At 36.0% G+C, this 16,173-nt stretch overlaps 1 protein-coding gene across 4 annotated transcripts in view; it reads right to left on the reverse strand.

Annotated features, from left to right (window-relative positions):
* USP32 (ubiquitin specific peptidase 32) overlaps window positions 1–16,173 on the reverse strand; it is a 225,214-nt gene that overhangs the window by 67,582 nt on the left and 141,459 nt on the right. For all 4 annotated transcript variants that reach the window (XM_036911110.2, XM_057501265.1, XM_036911108.2 and 1 more), the window contains exons 11-12: window positions 13,541–13,602; window positions 9,092–9,194 (exon numbers count right to left, since the gene is read on the reverse strand). In XM_036911110.2, coding sequence (XP_036767005.2) covers window positions 9,092–9,194; window positions 13,541–13,602 — 165 coding nt within the window. The remainder of the gene's footprint in view (window positions 1–9,091; window positions 9,195–13,540; window positions 13,603–16,173) is intronic.

Raw genomic sequence — 16,173 nt, forward strand, 5'->3', positions numbered from 1 at the left:
TAAAAGAGCAACAGCTAAGAAGGCTGCGCCACACTGCATACAACTGGAGAACAGAGCAGACCTCACGAAACACGTACCGAAGCCCTGATCTGGCAGGACCCAAGCCCTTCGCCCACCCAAGCTCACTGGTGGGAGGAAGAGAAATGGAGTGGGGAGGTGGTGGATGTATAGGACTGCTGAACACCCAGTCCTGAAGATTTGCTTTGGGAGCACAAACCTACATTGCATGGTGCTCTGGAGATTAGTGGGGTTGAAAAGCTAAGACAGGCAGAATACTTGGAAAAGACTGAGATTTCAGCCATTTGTGGAGGACAGGGATCCACATCTGGCTGCTCTGGGGCAAAGGAAAGGTGGGTTGTCTGAGAGGCTTCCTAGCAGTGAGAGGGCTGCTGAAGGGGCAGGGATTGCACAGAGCTTGCTGCTGGGGAGAAGGGATAGGTGGATAAGGTTGTCTGGGTGCGCTATGCTCAGTAGGTTGGGAACTTTGAGGGGCTTCATGTGCTCCATCACCCTGGCTGGCTACTCAGCTCTGAAAGGCCCCCCAATGTGATACACAGCCTGCTGTGTTTTCCTCCTCGCCTACCGGTACCGGCTTGCAAACTGTCAGTCCCTGACCTGGTGTCAGGCCAGCCAGAGGGAGGCCCCGTCTACAGCAGCTACAAATGCAAAACACAGAGGCTAACACCTGTGTGCTTGGGCAAATGGTTCTAACAATGGAGACAAGCACTGCAGCTGGGAAGCAGACACAGCTCTTTCCTCCCTCCAGGCACGAGAACCGTTCCCCTGTGATCCCCGACATCACTCCAGGGGCTGAGCAGCTCCAGAGACTAGAGCTTCTGGGCAATAGAGGGCGCCACATACAAATATGAAATGTCAAAGGAACCTGGTTCAAACTAAAACCTCACAATCACCAGAAAAAAACCCAAGTGAAACTGAACTCACCCATCTTCTAGAGAGTTCAAAATAAAAATGATAAAATGCTCATGGAGGTACAGAAAAATACTCAAGAACTCAGGGATGAATTTAGGATAGAGATTCAATCATTAAGAAATTTTACATCTGAAATAAAACACACAATGGAGGGATTTAAAAGCAGATTTGATGTACTAGAAGAAACAGTAAATGTAACAGAAATTAGAGGACTACAAAGAAGCTGAGGCACAGAGAGAAAAAAGGATCTCTAGGAAAGAAAGAATATTGAGAGAACTGTGTGACCAATCCAAACGGAACAATATTTGCATTATAGGGGTACCAGAAGAAGAAGAGAGAGAAAAAGGGACAGTAAGTGTCTTTGAGGAGGTAATTGCTGAAAACTTCCCCAATCTGGGGAAAGAGATAGTCTCTCAGGCCATGGATGTGCACAGATCTCCCAACACAAGGGACCCAGGGAAGACAACACCAAGAGATATAGTAATTAAAATGGCAAAAATCAAGGATAAGGACAGAACACTAAAAGCAGCCAGAGAGAGATATAAGATCACATACAAAGGAAAGCCCATCAGGCTATCATCAGACTTCTCAGCAGAAACCTTACAGGCCAGAAGGGAGTGGCATGATGTATTTAATGCAATGAAGCAGAAGGGCCTGGAACCAAGATTACTTTATCCAGCAATATTATCATTTAAATTTGAAGGAGGGATTAAACAATTTTCAGATAAGCAAAAGCTGAGAGAGTTTACCTCCCAGAACCCACTTCTACAGTGTACTTTGGAGGGACTCCTATAGATGGAAGTGTTCCTAAGGCTAAATAGCTGTCACCAGGGGAAATAAAACCACAGCAAAAAAGTAGAACAATTAATTACCAAGCAGATGCAAAATTATATCAACTACTCCCAAAGTCAATCAAGGGATGGACAAGGAGTACAGAATATGATATGTAATATATAAAAGAATGGAGGAGGAATAAAAAGGAGGGGAAAAAAAAGCCTTTATGCTGCTCTTGTAAATACCATACTAAGTGAGTTAAATTAGACTGTTAGATAGTAAGGGAATTACCCTTGAACCTTTGGTAACCACAGATCTAAAGCCTGCAATGGCAATAAATACATACGTATCGATAATCACCTTAAGTGTAAATGGTCTGAATGCAACAATCAAAACACTTAGAGTCACTGACTGGATAAAAAAACAAGACCCATCTATCTGCTGATTACAAGAGACTCACTTCAAAACCAAAGACGTACACAGACTGAAAGTAAACAGATGGAAAAAGATATTTCATACAATTAATAGGAAGAAAAAAGTAGGAGTTGCAGTACTTGTATCAGACAAAACAAACTTCAAAACAAAGTCACAAGGGACAAAGAAAAACATTACATAATGATAAAGGGGTCAGTCCAACAAGAGGATATAACCATTATAAATATCTATGTGCCCAATACAAGAGAACCTACATATGTGAAACAAATGCTGACAGAATTGAAGGGGGAAATAGATGCACTGCATTCATTTTAGGATACTTCAATACTGCACGCACTCCAAAGGACAGGTCAACCAGACAGAAAATAAGTAGGTAGACTGAGGCACTGAACAACACATTAGAAGAGATGGACCTAATATACATCTATAGAATACATTCTTTTCAAGTGCACATGGAACACTTTCAAGAATAGATCACATACTAGGCCACAGAAAGAGCCTCAGTAAATTAAAAAAGACTGAAATTGTACCAACCAGCTTCTCAGACCACAAAGGTATGAAACTGGAAATAAATTACACAAAGAAAATGAAAAAGCCCACAAACACATGGATTCTTAATAACATGCTCCCAAACAATCTATGGATCAATGACCAAATAAAAACAGAGATCAAGCAATATATGGAGATAAAAGATAACAATAATTCAACACTGCAAAATCTGTGGGATGCAAGAAAGGTTGTGCTAAGAGGGAAGTATACTGCAATAGAAGCCTACCTCAGGAAAGAAGATCAATCCCAAATGAACAGCCTAAACTCACAATTAAGGAAACTAGAAAAAGAAGAACAAATGAGGCCCAAAGTCAGGAGAAGGAGGGACACAATAAAGATGAGAGCATAAATAAATAAAATTGAGAAGAATAAAACAACAAAATCAATGAAAGCAGGAGCTGTTTTTTTGAGAAAGTAAACAAAATGGATAAACCCCTAGCCAGACTTATCAAGGAAAAAAGAGAGTCTCCACACATCAATAGAATCAGAAAGGAGAAAGGAAAAATCATGATGAACAGCACAGAAATACAAAGAATTATGAGAGAATACTATGAAAAACTACATGCTAACAATTTGAATAACCTATAAGAAATGGACAACTTCTAGAAAAATACAACCTTCCAAGGCTGACCCAGGAAGAAACAGAAAATCTGAATAGACCAATTACCAGAAACAAAATTGAATTGGTTATCAAAAAACTACCTAGGAACAAACCACCTGGACCTAATGGTTTCAGTGCTGAATTTTATCAAACATTTAGTGAAGACCTAATACCCATCCTCCTTAAAGTTTTCCAAAAAGTACAAGAGGAGAGAATACTCTCAAAATCATTCTATGAGGCCAGCATCACTCTAATACCAAAACCAGGCAAAGACACCACAAAAAAAGAAAATTACAGAACAATATCCCTGATGAACATAGATGTAAAAACACTCAATCAAATATTAGCAAACCGAATTAGAAAATACATCAAAAAGATCATCCATCATGATCAAGTAGGATTTATTCCAGGAATGCAAGGATGGTACAACACTCGAAAATCCATCATCATCATCCAGCACATCAACAAAAAGAAGAACAAAAACCACATGATCATCTCCATGGATGCTGAAAAAGCATTCGACAAAATTCAATATCCGTTCATGATAAAAACTCTCAATGGATATAGAGGGCAAGTACCTCAACATAGTAAAGGTCACATATGAATACCTGCAACCAACATCAGACTTAACAGTGGGAATATGAAAGCTTTTCCTTTAAGATTGGGAACACTCTCCCCACTTTTATTCAATATAGTTCTGGATGTCCTTGCCACGGCAATCCGAAAACACAAAGAAATAAAGGGCATCCAGATTGGCAAGGAAGAGGTTAAACTGTCCCTGCTTGCAGATGGCATGATACTGTACATAAAAAACTCTAAAGAATCCACTCCAAAACTACTAGATCTAATACCTGAATTCAGCAAAGTTGCAGGATACAAAATTAATACACAGAAATCTGTGGCATTCCTATACACTAATGATGAACTAGCAGAAAGAGATATCAGGAAAACAATTCCATTTACAACTGCATCAAAAAGAATAAAATACCTAGGAATAAACCTAACCAAGGAAGTGAAAGACCTATATATACTCTGAAAACTACAAGACACTCATGAGAGAAATTAAAGATGCCAATAAATGGAAACACATCCCATGCTCATGGATAGGAAGAATTAATATAGTCAAAATGGCCATCCTTCCTAAAACAATCTACAGATTCAGTGCAAACCCTATCAAAATATCAATGGCATTCTTCAACGAACTAGAGCAAATAGTTCTAAAATTCATATGGAACCACAAAAGACCCCAAATAGGCAAAGCAATCCTGAGAAGGAAGAAGAAAGCTGGGAGGATTATGCTCCCAGACTTCAAACTCTACTACAAAGCTGCAGTAATCAAGACAATTTGGTACTGGCAGAAGAACAGACCCATAGACCAATGGAACAGACTAAAGAGCCCAGATATAAAACCAAGCATATATAGTCAATTAATATATGATAAAGGAGCCATGGATATACAGTGGGGAAATGACAATCTCTTGTACAAATGTTGTTGGCAAAACTGGACAGATACATGCAAGAGAATGAAATTGGACTATTGCCTAACCCTGTACACACAAGTAAACTCGAAATGGATCAAAGACCTGAATGTAAGTCATGAAACTAGAAAACTCTTAGAAGAAAACATAGGCAAAAATCTCTTGAATATAAACATGAGCAACTTTTTCCTGAACGCATCTCCTCGGGCAAGGGAAACAAGATAAAAAAATGAACAAATGGGACTACATCATGCTAAAAAGCTTCTGTACAGCAAAGGACACAATCAGCAGAACAAAAAGGCATCCTACAGTATGGGAGAATATGTTTGTAAATTATATATCTGACAAGGGGTTAACATCCAAAATATACAAATAACTCACATGCCTCAACACCCAAAACCAAATAACCCTATTAAAAAATGGGTGGAGGATATGAACAGACACTTCTCCAAAGAAATTCAGATGGCCAACAGGCACATGAGAACATGCTTTCCATCGCTTATTATCAGGGAAGCGCAAATTAAAACCACAATGAGATCCCACCTCACATCAGTTAGGATGGCCAACAAAGAAAAGACTAGGAACAACAAATGCTGGCGAGGATGTGGCAAAAGGGGAAACCTCCTACAGTGCTGGTGGGAATGTAAGCTAGTTCAACCATTGTGGAAAGCAATATGGAGGTTCCTCAAAAAACTAAAAATAGAAGTATCATTTGACCCGGGAATTCCACTCTGATGAATTTACCCAAAGAAAACAAGTTCTCAGATTCAAAAAGACATATGCATCCCTATGTTTATCATAGCACTATTTACAATAGCCAAGATATGGAAGCAACCGAAGTGTCCATCAGTAGATGAATGGATAAAGATGTGGTACATATACACAATGGAATACTATTCAGTCATAAGAAAGAAACAAATCTTACCACTTGCAACATGGATGGAGCTAGAGGGTATTATGCTCAGTGAAATAAAATAGGCAGAGAAAGACAAATACCAAATGATTTCCCTCATTTGTGGAGTATAACAATGAAGCAAAACTAAAGGAACAAAATAGCAGCAGACTCACAGACTCCAAGAAGAGTCTAGTGGTTACAAAAGGGGTGGGGTGGGGTAGGGTGGATGGGGAGTGAGTGAGAAGGGGATTGTGGGGTATCATGATTGGTGCATATGGTGTTTGTGGGATCACAGGAAAGACAGTGTAGCTCAGAGAAGAGAAATGGTGACTCTGTGGCATCTTACTACACTGATGGACAGTGTTTGCAATGGGGTATGTGGGGGGACTTGATAATAAGGGTGAATGTAATAACCACATTGTTTTCTTGTGAATCCTTCATAAGAGTGTTTATCAATGATACTTAAAAAATAGTAATAAAAAAAATTAAGGGGCAGGATTCACTTTCTTCTCTATCAGTGATGATGCTACTTCATTTTACAATCCCCTTCATTTTACCATATATATATGTGTACTACAAGTATTATCTTAGATGACTCATAGTTATTCCAATTTTATATTTTATAAGTGTACAATGCTTGTTTTGGAAAAACAGAGGCCAGTATGGAACAAGGGGAAAAGTACTAAGGTAGGAATCAAGAGACCTGAGCTTTAGAGATCTAGACCAGGTAATTAATTAATTATCTAATATAACTTTGGGCAATTAAAAAACCTAAAGGGACCTCAGAAGCTTTGTGTATAACTTTAGAGAATAGAAGTGCTTATTTCTGGCTCTAAAGTTACATGATAACTAAACAGTAAAATCTGTACATGAGTAGTAATAGCTGCTTCCTTTTAGTTCCTTTAGTTTAGGAGGAAAGACTATCATACATATTATACTGATGATAAACAGAAAATATTTCACCCATTTCTCTCCGTTTCATTTTCACAAAAGGAGATATCATATAGTAGTAAAACACTTGGATCACTAAAGAGGAAACAGATCAGCAAGATCCCATGAGTAGACGAGGTATTCAAGCTCAAGTGGATAATAGCGAATCTGAGGTAAACCACTTCTGGAGAAGGACTGCTAATTTTTCCTCCTTCCTTGGTCTGTCTCTTTTAGGCATGCTACTATCTAAAAGATGCAGTGTGCCCTCACAGACATTTAGTAATTCACATATGCAAACATGCCATTTTGCAAAGAGACAGACATTAACAAAAGCTAACTAACATCTTAGGTAGGCAGACTAAATCCAGAGTAAGATCAAATTATCCAATATGATAGTAACACCCATTTATTCTTTTTTAAGCAGGGCATTTGTTAAAGTTGCCATACATATTAAAAAGTAAATTTAAATCACTAATTACTACTACTACTGTTGCTATAACTACTACTAGTCCTACTAATATTACTATCTAACTTTATATAGGGTTTTTACTTGCCAGTAATGGGGCTAAATGCTTCATATATATTAACTCATGTGCATTTTTATAACACTATTAAAATAGATATTGTTATTAATCCTGTTGTTGGTATGAGGAAACTGAGGTAAAGAAAGAATAGATAACTTATTCAAATTGTACAGCAAGTAGCAGAAACAGGACTCTTTAACACAGGATTATAAATTCACCAGCATTATCCTATACTGGATTCTTATAATATTAGCTAATATTTATTGAGTACTTACACTTACTATGTGCCAGATATTCTAAAACACTTAAGACGTACCAAGTCTTTAATCCTTGTAACACCCTCTAATGGAGGTTACAATTATTACTGTCATTTACAGATAGGGAAAACAAAGCTCAGAATGTCACTTTTTTAAAAAGTTACTTGCATTTAAAAGAAGTTGTTCTTTATTTAGCAAAGAACACTTTCCTAATTAGTAGGTATGTTCAGAAAGGACTGCTGTTATTTCATTTACATTTTTTCCCTCCTTATTAAATAAGTTGCCCTAGTCTCTATTACCTTTCCCTCCATATGAACTGATACTTTCTTCCCAGGTTTCTCACAACAGTTTGACAGTCTTCATTTTAAAGTAGACTTTAAAGTCTGAATTTGACAGGCACTACTAGACAGTAATACAGAATGCCAGAGTGGGGAGATGAATATGACACTTCAGTGTAGACTTCTACCCCCACCTTACTACCCCTCCACTAATTCTTTTAATGAATAGAAGGGTTGGAGCAGGCAAGAACAAACTAGGTTCATGTTCTCAGCAGTGCACTTCCGCCTGTTTATAAGAGATGTACTGCTAAGAGCAAGACCTCTATCATGTTCCTATAAGGAACAAGAAGTAATAACTTTAAAACCAAAGCTAGATGATATTTTAGTCTGCAGCCAGTAAGACATTAGTAACCATTCATTCTAAGGCCAAACTAAGAATATAAAGACCAAAAAGCCTTTCAAAATAGACTGTGATGCTTTACCCCAATGTTCTCATTTTATACCTACAATCACCATCATCATTTGCCTACAAGGTTTGAAGTAATTTGCCTGCTTTTACTCCTTAGGTGATACCAAAGCCTACTTTTTCCAATTAGTGTATTTTACATGTGAAAACATTACTAAACTCTGTTAAAGGGAAAGAGAACCCGGCAGAATAATGAGGTAGATAATGTAAACAGTCTACCAATATTCTGATAAACAATGACAGAAAAAGACATATAAGAAAAATATGAATAAAATTATCAGGATTTTGGCTAATGATCATTTGGCAACTGTCAATCAGTATATATATCAACCTGCTCTCCATGAATGGAGAAATTTAATTTCTGGCATTATTCTTTATAATTTCCTAATTTTCAAAAAGCTTTTTATGTTTTAAAAAAGACTACAATATTCACTAATGAGAATTTTTTAACTATTTAGAATAATAGCAGATTTTCATTTAGAAATTGAGTTCTAATGTTCTGAAATTAACTTTCTTGAACAGAATTTTGATGAAGAAGGTGAACAAATAAAAAATAACGTAAGTTGAGACACCACTGGTTTTAAAGTCAGTCCCTTGGATTTATTTCCAGAACTGCCACCCTTAGCACGATATTCAGTTGTCTTTAATCTCAGCCTTAGGTTCCTCACAGGTAAAATGAGTGTAATACCATTTCCTCACAGGGATACTGTGAAAATCAAATGAGATATGTGAGATGCATATATGCACCCCCGTGTCCAGTATTACCTTCCCCAGAGTTGTTGCAAGGGAGGAAATTGATGTGGAAGTTTAAGCACGGAGCCTGGTCCACAGCAAGTATCACATAGGCATTCATTAATTTCTCCTTCAAATCTTTATCTAGGTTTGGAGCACTTTACTACTGGCCAGTAGTCACACAAAGTTTGATGGAGTTGAAAATTGTATGAAAAATGTCAATTAACAGGACTCTTACTCACGTATTTAACATATTCTTTCCACTGCTGCCACCACTGCATGGAGATGATAAACCAATTGTGTCCTGGTTGCAGACCATACCTGCTCTCTCGTTCTAACCAGCCTCTGTACATACAAGAGAAATTTAGTACACCAAATGGTGTGTGAAACACATGACCAAATACCCACAAATTATCATTAGAAGTTTTTATAAATGAAAAACATGAAACAACAGATATACTCAGGAGATTGTCACAATTTCAATTAGTGAAACACTCTGAAGCTAATTTCAGGAGGCATACCAACACTATCAAGTCTCATATTGATGTTTTAAAAACAGCCTTATTAAGGAATAGTTGCATAAAGTAAAATTTACCAAAATTAAGTATACAATTCCATAATTTTGTTAAATATACAGACATATACAAACATCCCCACAATCCAATTTTAGAACATTTCAATTACCCCAAAAAGATACCCTGTGTCCATTTTTAGTCAACCTGTGTTACCACCCTCAGCCTCGGAAACCAGTAGTTATCTCTTACAAATTGTCCTTTCCTAAAGATTCCTTATAAATGGAATTCTGTAACATATAGTCTGTTATATCTGGTCTCTCTTCCTTATAGCATAATGACTTTGAGGTTCCTCTGTTATAGAAGATATCATTAGTCTGTTCTTTTTTATTACTGATAGTACACAGGTATGTATATACCATGTTTTGTTTGCCCATCTAAAATCTGATCACTTGAAACTGGCAAACTGTTTTCCAAAGGAGGCATTTAACATTCCCATCAGTAATGTATGATGGTTTCAGTTTCTCCACATTCTTGTCAACACTTGTTATTGTTTGTATTTTCTATCATAAATGTCCTAGAAGGTGTGAAATGGCATCACATTGTGACTTTTGAAATAGTATTTTTATTGAGGAGAAATTCACATAATGTGGTGGTGGCACATTTTGAATGTACTAATGCCACTGTATTTTACACTTTAAAATGGTTAATTTTATGTTATGTGAATTTCTCCAAAACATTTTCATAAGTCTCAACTAAGCAGTTATACATTAGGCAGTTATTCTCTATTATTCCCTTCTCTCTGCATGTAGCAATTACCAATCTGCTTTCTGTATCTATGGATTTACCTATTCTGGATATTTCATATAAATGGAAATCATAAAAGATGTGACCTTTTGTGTCTGACTTCTTTCATTTGTAAGGTTCATCCATGTCATACGATGTATCAGTACATCATTCCTTTTTAAATAATACACACACCACATTTGTTTATCTGTTCATTCACTGATAGATATTTAGGATGTTCCACCTCTTGGCTATTGTGAATAGTGCCACTATGAACATCTGTGTACAAGTATCTGAGTCCCTGTTTTCAATTCTTTTGAGTATATATCTACAAGTGGTTAATTCCATGTTGAGGGACTACCAGACAGTTTTCCATAGCAGCTATACCACTCTACATTTCCACCAGCAATATATGAGGGTCTCAGTTTCTCCATATCCTTACAAATTTATTATCCATTTTTTAAATTACAAACATCCTGTAGATGTGAAGTGGAATTTCATTGTGGTTTTGAGTTGCATTTCCTCAATGACTAATGATTTTGAGTATTTTTTCATGTGCTTGATGACGCACCATTTGTACACCCTCTCTAGAGAAATGTCAAGTCCCTTGCCCATTTTTTGAGTTTTTTGTCTGTTGTGTTGGTGAGCTGTAGGAGTTCTTTATATATTCTGGTTACTTGACACTTGTTAGAGCTATGATGGTTTACAATTATTTTTTCCCATTCTGTGGTCTTTTTATTTTGACAATGTCCTTGAATGCACAGAAGTTTTACATTTTGATGAAGTCAAATTTATCTATTTTTAATTTGGCTGCTCATGCTTTTGGTGTCCCAGTATCAAAATCCATTTCAAAATCAAAACACTCCTGAAGAAATGTTTTTGCTGAATATAGAATTCTTTGTTACAGTCCTTTTTTTTCTTTTAGCACTTTAATTCCAATCACTTTTGGATTCCAAGGTTTCTGATGAGAAAAGCGCTGTTAACTCTTACTAAGTATCCATTGTATGTGATCAGTATTTTCTCCCTTGCTGCACTTAAAATTCTATCTGGGTTCTGACAATTTGATTATAATGTATCTTGGTGTGTATCTCTTAGAGTTTATCTTTCTTGGAGTTTAATGGGATTTCTGGATGTTTAAGTTCACGTCTTCTATCAAGTTTGGGAAGCTTGGGGCTTTTATTTCTTCAAATATTCTGCCATTTTTTCCTCCTCTTCTGAGAGGGAGTCCCATCATGTGTATGTTGGTATGCTTGCTGCTATCCCACAGGTCTTCTGGTACTAGAGGTAATATACCCCTCTAGTGAATTTTTCATTTCAGTTATTGTACTTTCCAGCTCCATAAGCTGTGCTTGGTACCTTTTCATACTTTAAAAAAAAAACTCTTTGTTGATGTTATTTATCTATTTGTTCATATATCATTCTCCTGGTGTATTTTACCTCTTTGTTCATGGTTTCCAGTAGCTCTTTGAACATAATTGAGATAGCTGATTTTAAATCTTTGTCTACTAAGCCCAATGTCTGTACTTCCTCAGAGGCAGTTTTCTGTTACTCTCTTCTGTAAATGGGCCAGTCCTTTTTCCTTTTTGCATGTTTTATAATATTTGCTGAAAACTAGACCTTTTGAATATATAATATGGTAACTTTGGAAATCAGATTTCCCTCCACTCCTCCAGGTTTGCTTTTGTTGCCTGCTAAAATTGCTTAGTGACTTTTCTGAACTGTTCTTTGTTAAGTCTGTATTCTTTGTTATGTGTGGTCTTGAATTCTCTCTTCATTTCACTGTGCTCAGCTAGTGTTTTGACAGATTTCTCTGAATCACAGGATAGGAGGAGGGAGAGAGAGGAGATGATGGGTGGGCTAGAGAGAGAGAGAGAAGAGGGGGTAGGAGGAGGAAGAGGAGAGGAAGAAAAGCAAAAAGGAGAAGGAAGAGGGTGGAGATGGGGGTGGAAAAGGATAAAGAGGAAACAAAAACCTCTCTTGTCTTTGAAGAATGGCTCTGTGCTAGGGAACTCTTCAGTGCTTAGTCAGGCTGTTTACATCTGCCTTAGCCTTCATTTCCTGCATGCCCTGATTCTAGAGATTAGCCAGTGGTGTAAATATGGGTATGTTCACAAGTTTATTCTGAATGTGCATCTTGCCATGAGTATGTGCAAGGCTTTCTAAATTCCCTAGATACAAGTATACTTTTGAATGCTTGAATTCTCCAAGCAAAATCATCTCCCTTTCCCTCCTAGACTTCTGGCATTCTGTTGTATGGCTGAAGTGTAATATTTTGCCCCAGGTGGCTGCAGTTTGTTCATTTGCCTTACCATATTTTTGAAGAATGCCCACTGCTTTTCCAGCCTGGTTAAGTTCTCAGACAGGGGTAACAGAGCTGAGCTATTTGTGTCAGTTCTTCAAGTAAACCCAAACAGGTTAGAACAAACACAGATATTTATGAGTAAGGTATGCTCTGTCCCATCTGAAACCAGGGAATAGATACATAAACTAGAAACACAGGCTGCCATCTTCAAGACTGACAGTGAACCAGGCAGGGGCAAATATAAATGCCATAAAAGCATTCTTACTGTTTTTAAGTTGCCTTTTCTTCTTTTTCAGCATTCACTTGATTGCTATAAACCTTTGACTCCTTTCAAGAATTCTAACAAAATTTATTTTGACAGTTTCTCCTGTATTTTTCAATGTTTCTGTGGAGAGACATGCTCTTAGAGCTACCTACTACACCATTTACATTGAAATCACTCCTTTCATTGTGTTTTAATTTGCCTTCCCTAAAGATGCTGCTGGGTACCTTTTTATGGGCATATTAGTCATTCATTCACACATGTTTGGATAAATGTCTATTCATGTCTCTTCCATATTTTTAAATAAATAAAAGGTGTATGTGAGGTGATGGTGATGGACGTGTTAATCAACAGTGGGAATCCTTTCACAAAGCATATGTATCAAATCATCATCACATTGTACACTTGAAATATCTTACAATTTTACCTGTCAATTATATCTAAATAAAGCTGAAAAAATGTCGATAGCAATTAAGTGTAAATATAGATGATGGTCATTTTTTGTTTCTTTTTGCTTAGTTCTACTTTATAATTCTTGTACAATTAAAAAATGCTTTTATCTTATATCTTTTATTTCAAAAAGTTAAATTCAGTACTCAGTGCAATTTTAATGTTAAATAGAATTTGCTTTCTAAATTAATCCAATCCCTTAGTTCAGAAGTTACTTTAACGAAAATATTTAAATATGTAAGTATTTCAAAGAAACAGGATGTTACTGCAATGATTACATTAAAATAGTACCATTTTGTTATGTAGTAAAAATATATTTCAGGTGTTAGAAATTTCAACTACATAATGAAAAACACACACATTCAATCTACAAACTTACCTAATAATTTGTCCTTCCTCTTCTGGTGTAGCTGGTCTTAACCCCAGAACTATGTGACATACCTATAGAAAAAAGTAGCAAACTAAATTTTATTGACTGGTGCTAGTGACTGGGCAGTATATTTCACTCTCTGCATGAGATCCACTTTCTAGATGGGAATCTGTATTAGCAACAGCTGTCAAGTGATGAATTATCATTGATTCACTTGAGCAAATTCAAACTTTAAACTTTACCTGTTTTTTTTACACAAACCATCTCAATAGAAGCCAACTTCCAAATTTCCATGTGACACAGGAAAAGAGAAACAAAACCCCTTTTCAGAGTATTTCATTAATACTATATATTTTAATATTTCCCAAGAATATTATTTTCTTTCCTAAAATTTGAAGAGCATATCATAACACTGGGGAGAAAGGTGAAGAAGGGACAATGAAGAGGACATAGGAGATGAAAGATAACATTGGCATTTTAATTTAAAAAGCTCTAGGAGAAAATTATGGCCACTAATGCTAAGTATGCTTTTTAGGGTTCATTTTCTCTTTAATATTTTTGCCTTCTCCAAATATTATTATTGTTTAAATATATGGTTTTTTCAACATTTTATCATGTAACTTTTCAAACATACAGAAGTTTGAAGAATTTTATACTGAACATGTCATACCCATCCTATATTCCAACATTAACATTTTATTGTACTTGCATTTATTTCTGAATTTGTCCATTAATCCATCTTAATTTTTGGATGTATTTCAAAGTAAATTATGAATATTAATACAGCTCTCTGTAAATCAGCATGCCTAATATATTAACTAGAGAGTTCTATATCTGTTCGATTTTGTTTACTGTTTTGAGGCAACATTTATGTAACAATGAAACACATAAATTATGCTTTTGAGGTTTATTCATGATCAGTAATTCATTCTTTTTATTACTGAGTAGTATTCCACTGTTTGCATATGACATCATTTATTTTTATCTGTTCTCATATTGATGGATACTTGGGCTTTTGATACCTGGTTTTTGCGAGCAAACTTTGAAAAAAACAGAAAAATATAATATATATGCTTAAAAGTGAACAAGTGTTAAGGACAGTTCAATGAATGTTCATAAAGTAAATATACCTAAATAACCTTCACCCAATCAAGAAATAGAACATTGCTACCTCCCACTTTGGGATTCTTCCCAGACACCACTGCATGACTTTGATGTATTCATTATCTTTAATTTTATCACCATGGATTGGTTTTGTCTGCTTATGAAATTTTTGGTATAGTATTTCCACTCAATGTTACGTTTCATCCATGCTGTGTGTAGCACTAGTGTATTTATTTTCATTGCTCTAAAACATACCATTGTACACGTGGGACACAATTTATTTATTGTTTATGTATTGATTTACTGACAGGTATTCGACAGGTCATTTTCTGTTTTGGGATATTACAAATAGTGATTATAAGAACTTCCATGGATGTTTGTTGGTGCTCATATATGCAAGTTTCTGTAGGGCACACACAGGGAGTATACTTGCTGGGTCTGCCTATGTTCAACTTTCATAAATACTGACAAACTATTTCCAAAGTATTTGTAGCAATTTACATTCCGACTAGAAAAGTGTAGAGTTCCAGCTGCTTGTCATCCTCACCAATACTTTATATATCACTTAAAAACTAACCCTTTGGGGTATGTCTAATGGTACTTCAAGCATGTTTTTTAATATTTATTTCCATAATGACTAAAGAGGTTAGCCCCTTTTCATAATATTTTTTGCTCCTTGGATATCCTCTTTTGTGAAGCACTTGCTCAAGTTTTTTTGCACATTTTTATATTGAGGTTCTGCTTTTTTCTCACTGATTTTTGTTCTTTTTAACCCATAGGTACAAGTCTGTTGTACCTCTGCAGGTATTGCAAATATCTTTTTCCACTGTGTGGCTTACCTTTTCACTTTATTAATGCTATCTCTTGATAAAAGAATTTTAAATTTTACTGAAGTCCAACTTAAAAATGTTGCTTTCATCATTAATGCTTTCTGTATCCTGTTTAAGAATTCTTTGCCACATCAAAATTGTTTACTCTCACACATGATCATCTCCAAAGATGCTGAAAAAGCATTCGACAAAATTCAACATCCATTCATGATAAAAACTCTCAGCAAAATGGGTATAGAGGGCAAGTACCTCAACACAATAAAGGCCATATATGATAAACCCACAGCCAACATCATACTGAACAGTGAGAAGCTGAAAGCTTTTCCTCTGAGATCGGAAACAAGACAGGGATGCCCACTCTCCCCACTGTTATTTAACATAGTACTGGAGGTCCTAGCCATGGCAATTAGACAAAACAAAGAAATACAAGGAATCCAGATGGTAAAGAAAACATTAAACTGTCACTATTTGCAGATGACATGATATTGTACATAAAAAACCCTAAAGACTCCACTCTAAAACTACTAGAATTGTTATCGGAATACAGCAAAGTTGCAGGATACAAAACTAACACACACAAATCTGTGGCTTTCCTATACACTAACAATGAACCAATAGAAAGAGAAATCAGGAAGACAATTCCATTCACAATTGCATCAAAAAGAATAAAATACCTAGGAATAAACCTAACCAAAGAAGTGAAAGACC

This window comes from Manis pentadactyla, chromosome 4 (assembly GCF_030020395.1).
Source record: "Manis pentadactyla isolate mManPen7 chromosome 4, mManPen7.hap1, whole genome shotgun sequence".
Taxonomy (NCBI): Eukaryota; Metazoa; Chordata; class Mammalia; order Pholidota; family Manidae; genus Manis; species Manis pentadactyla.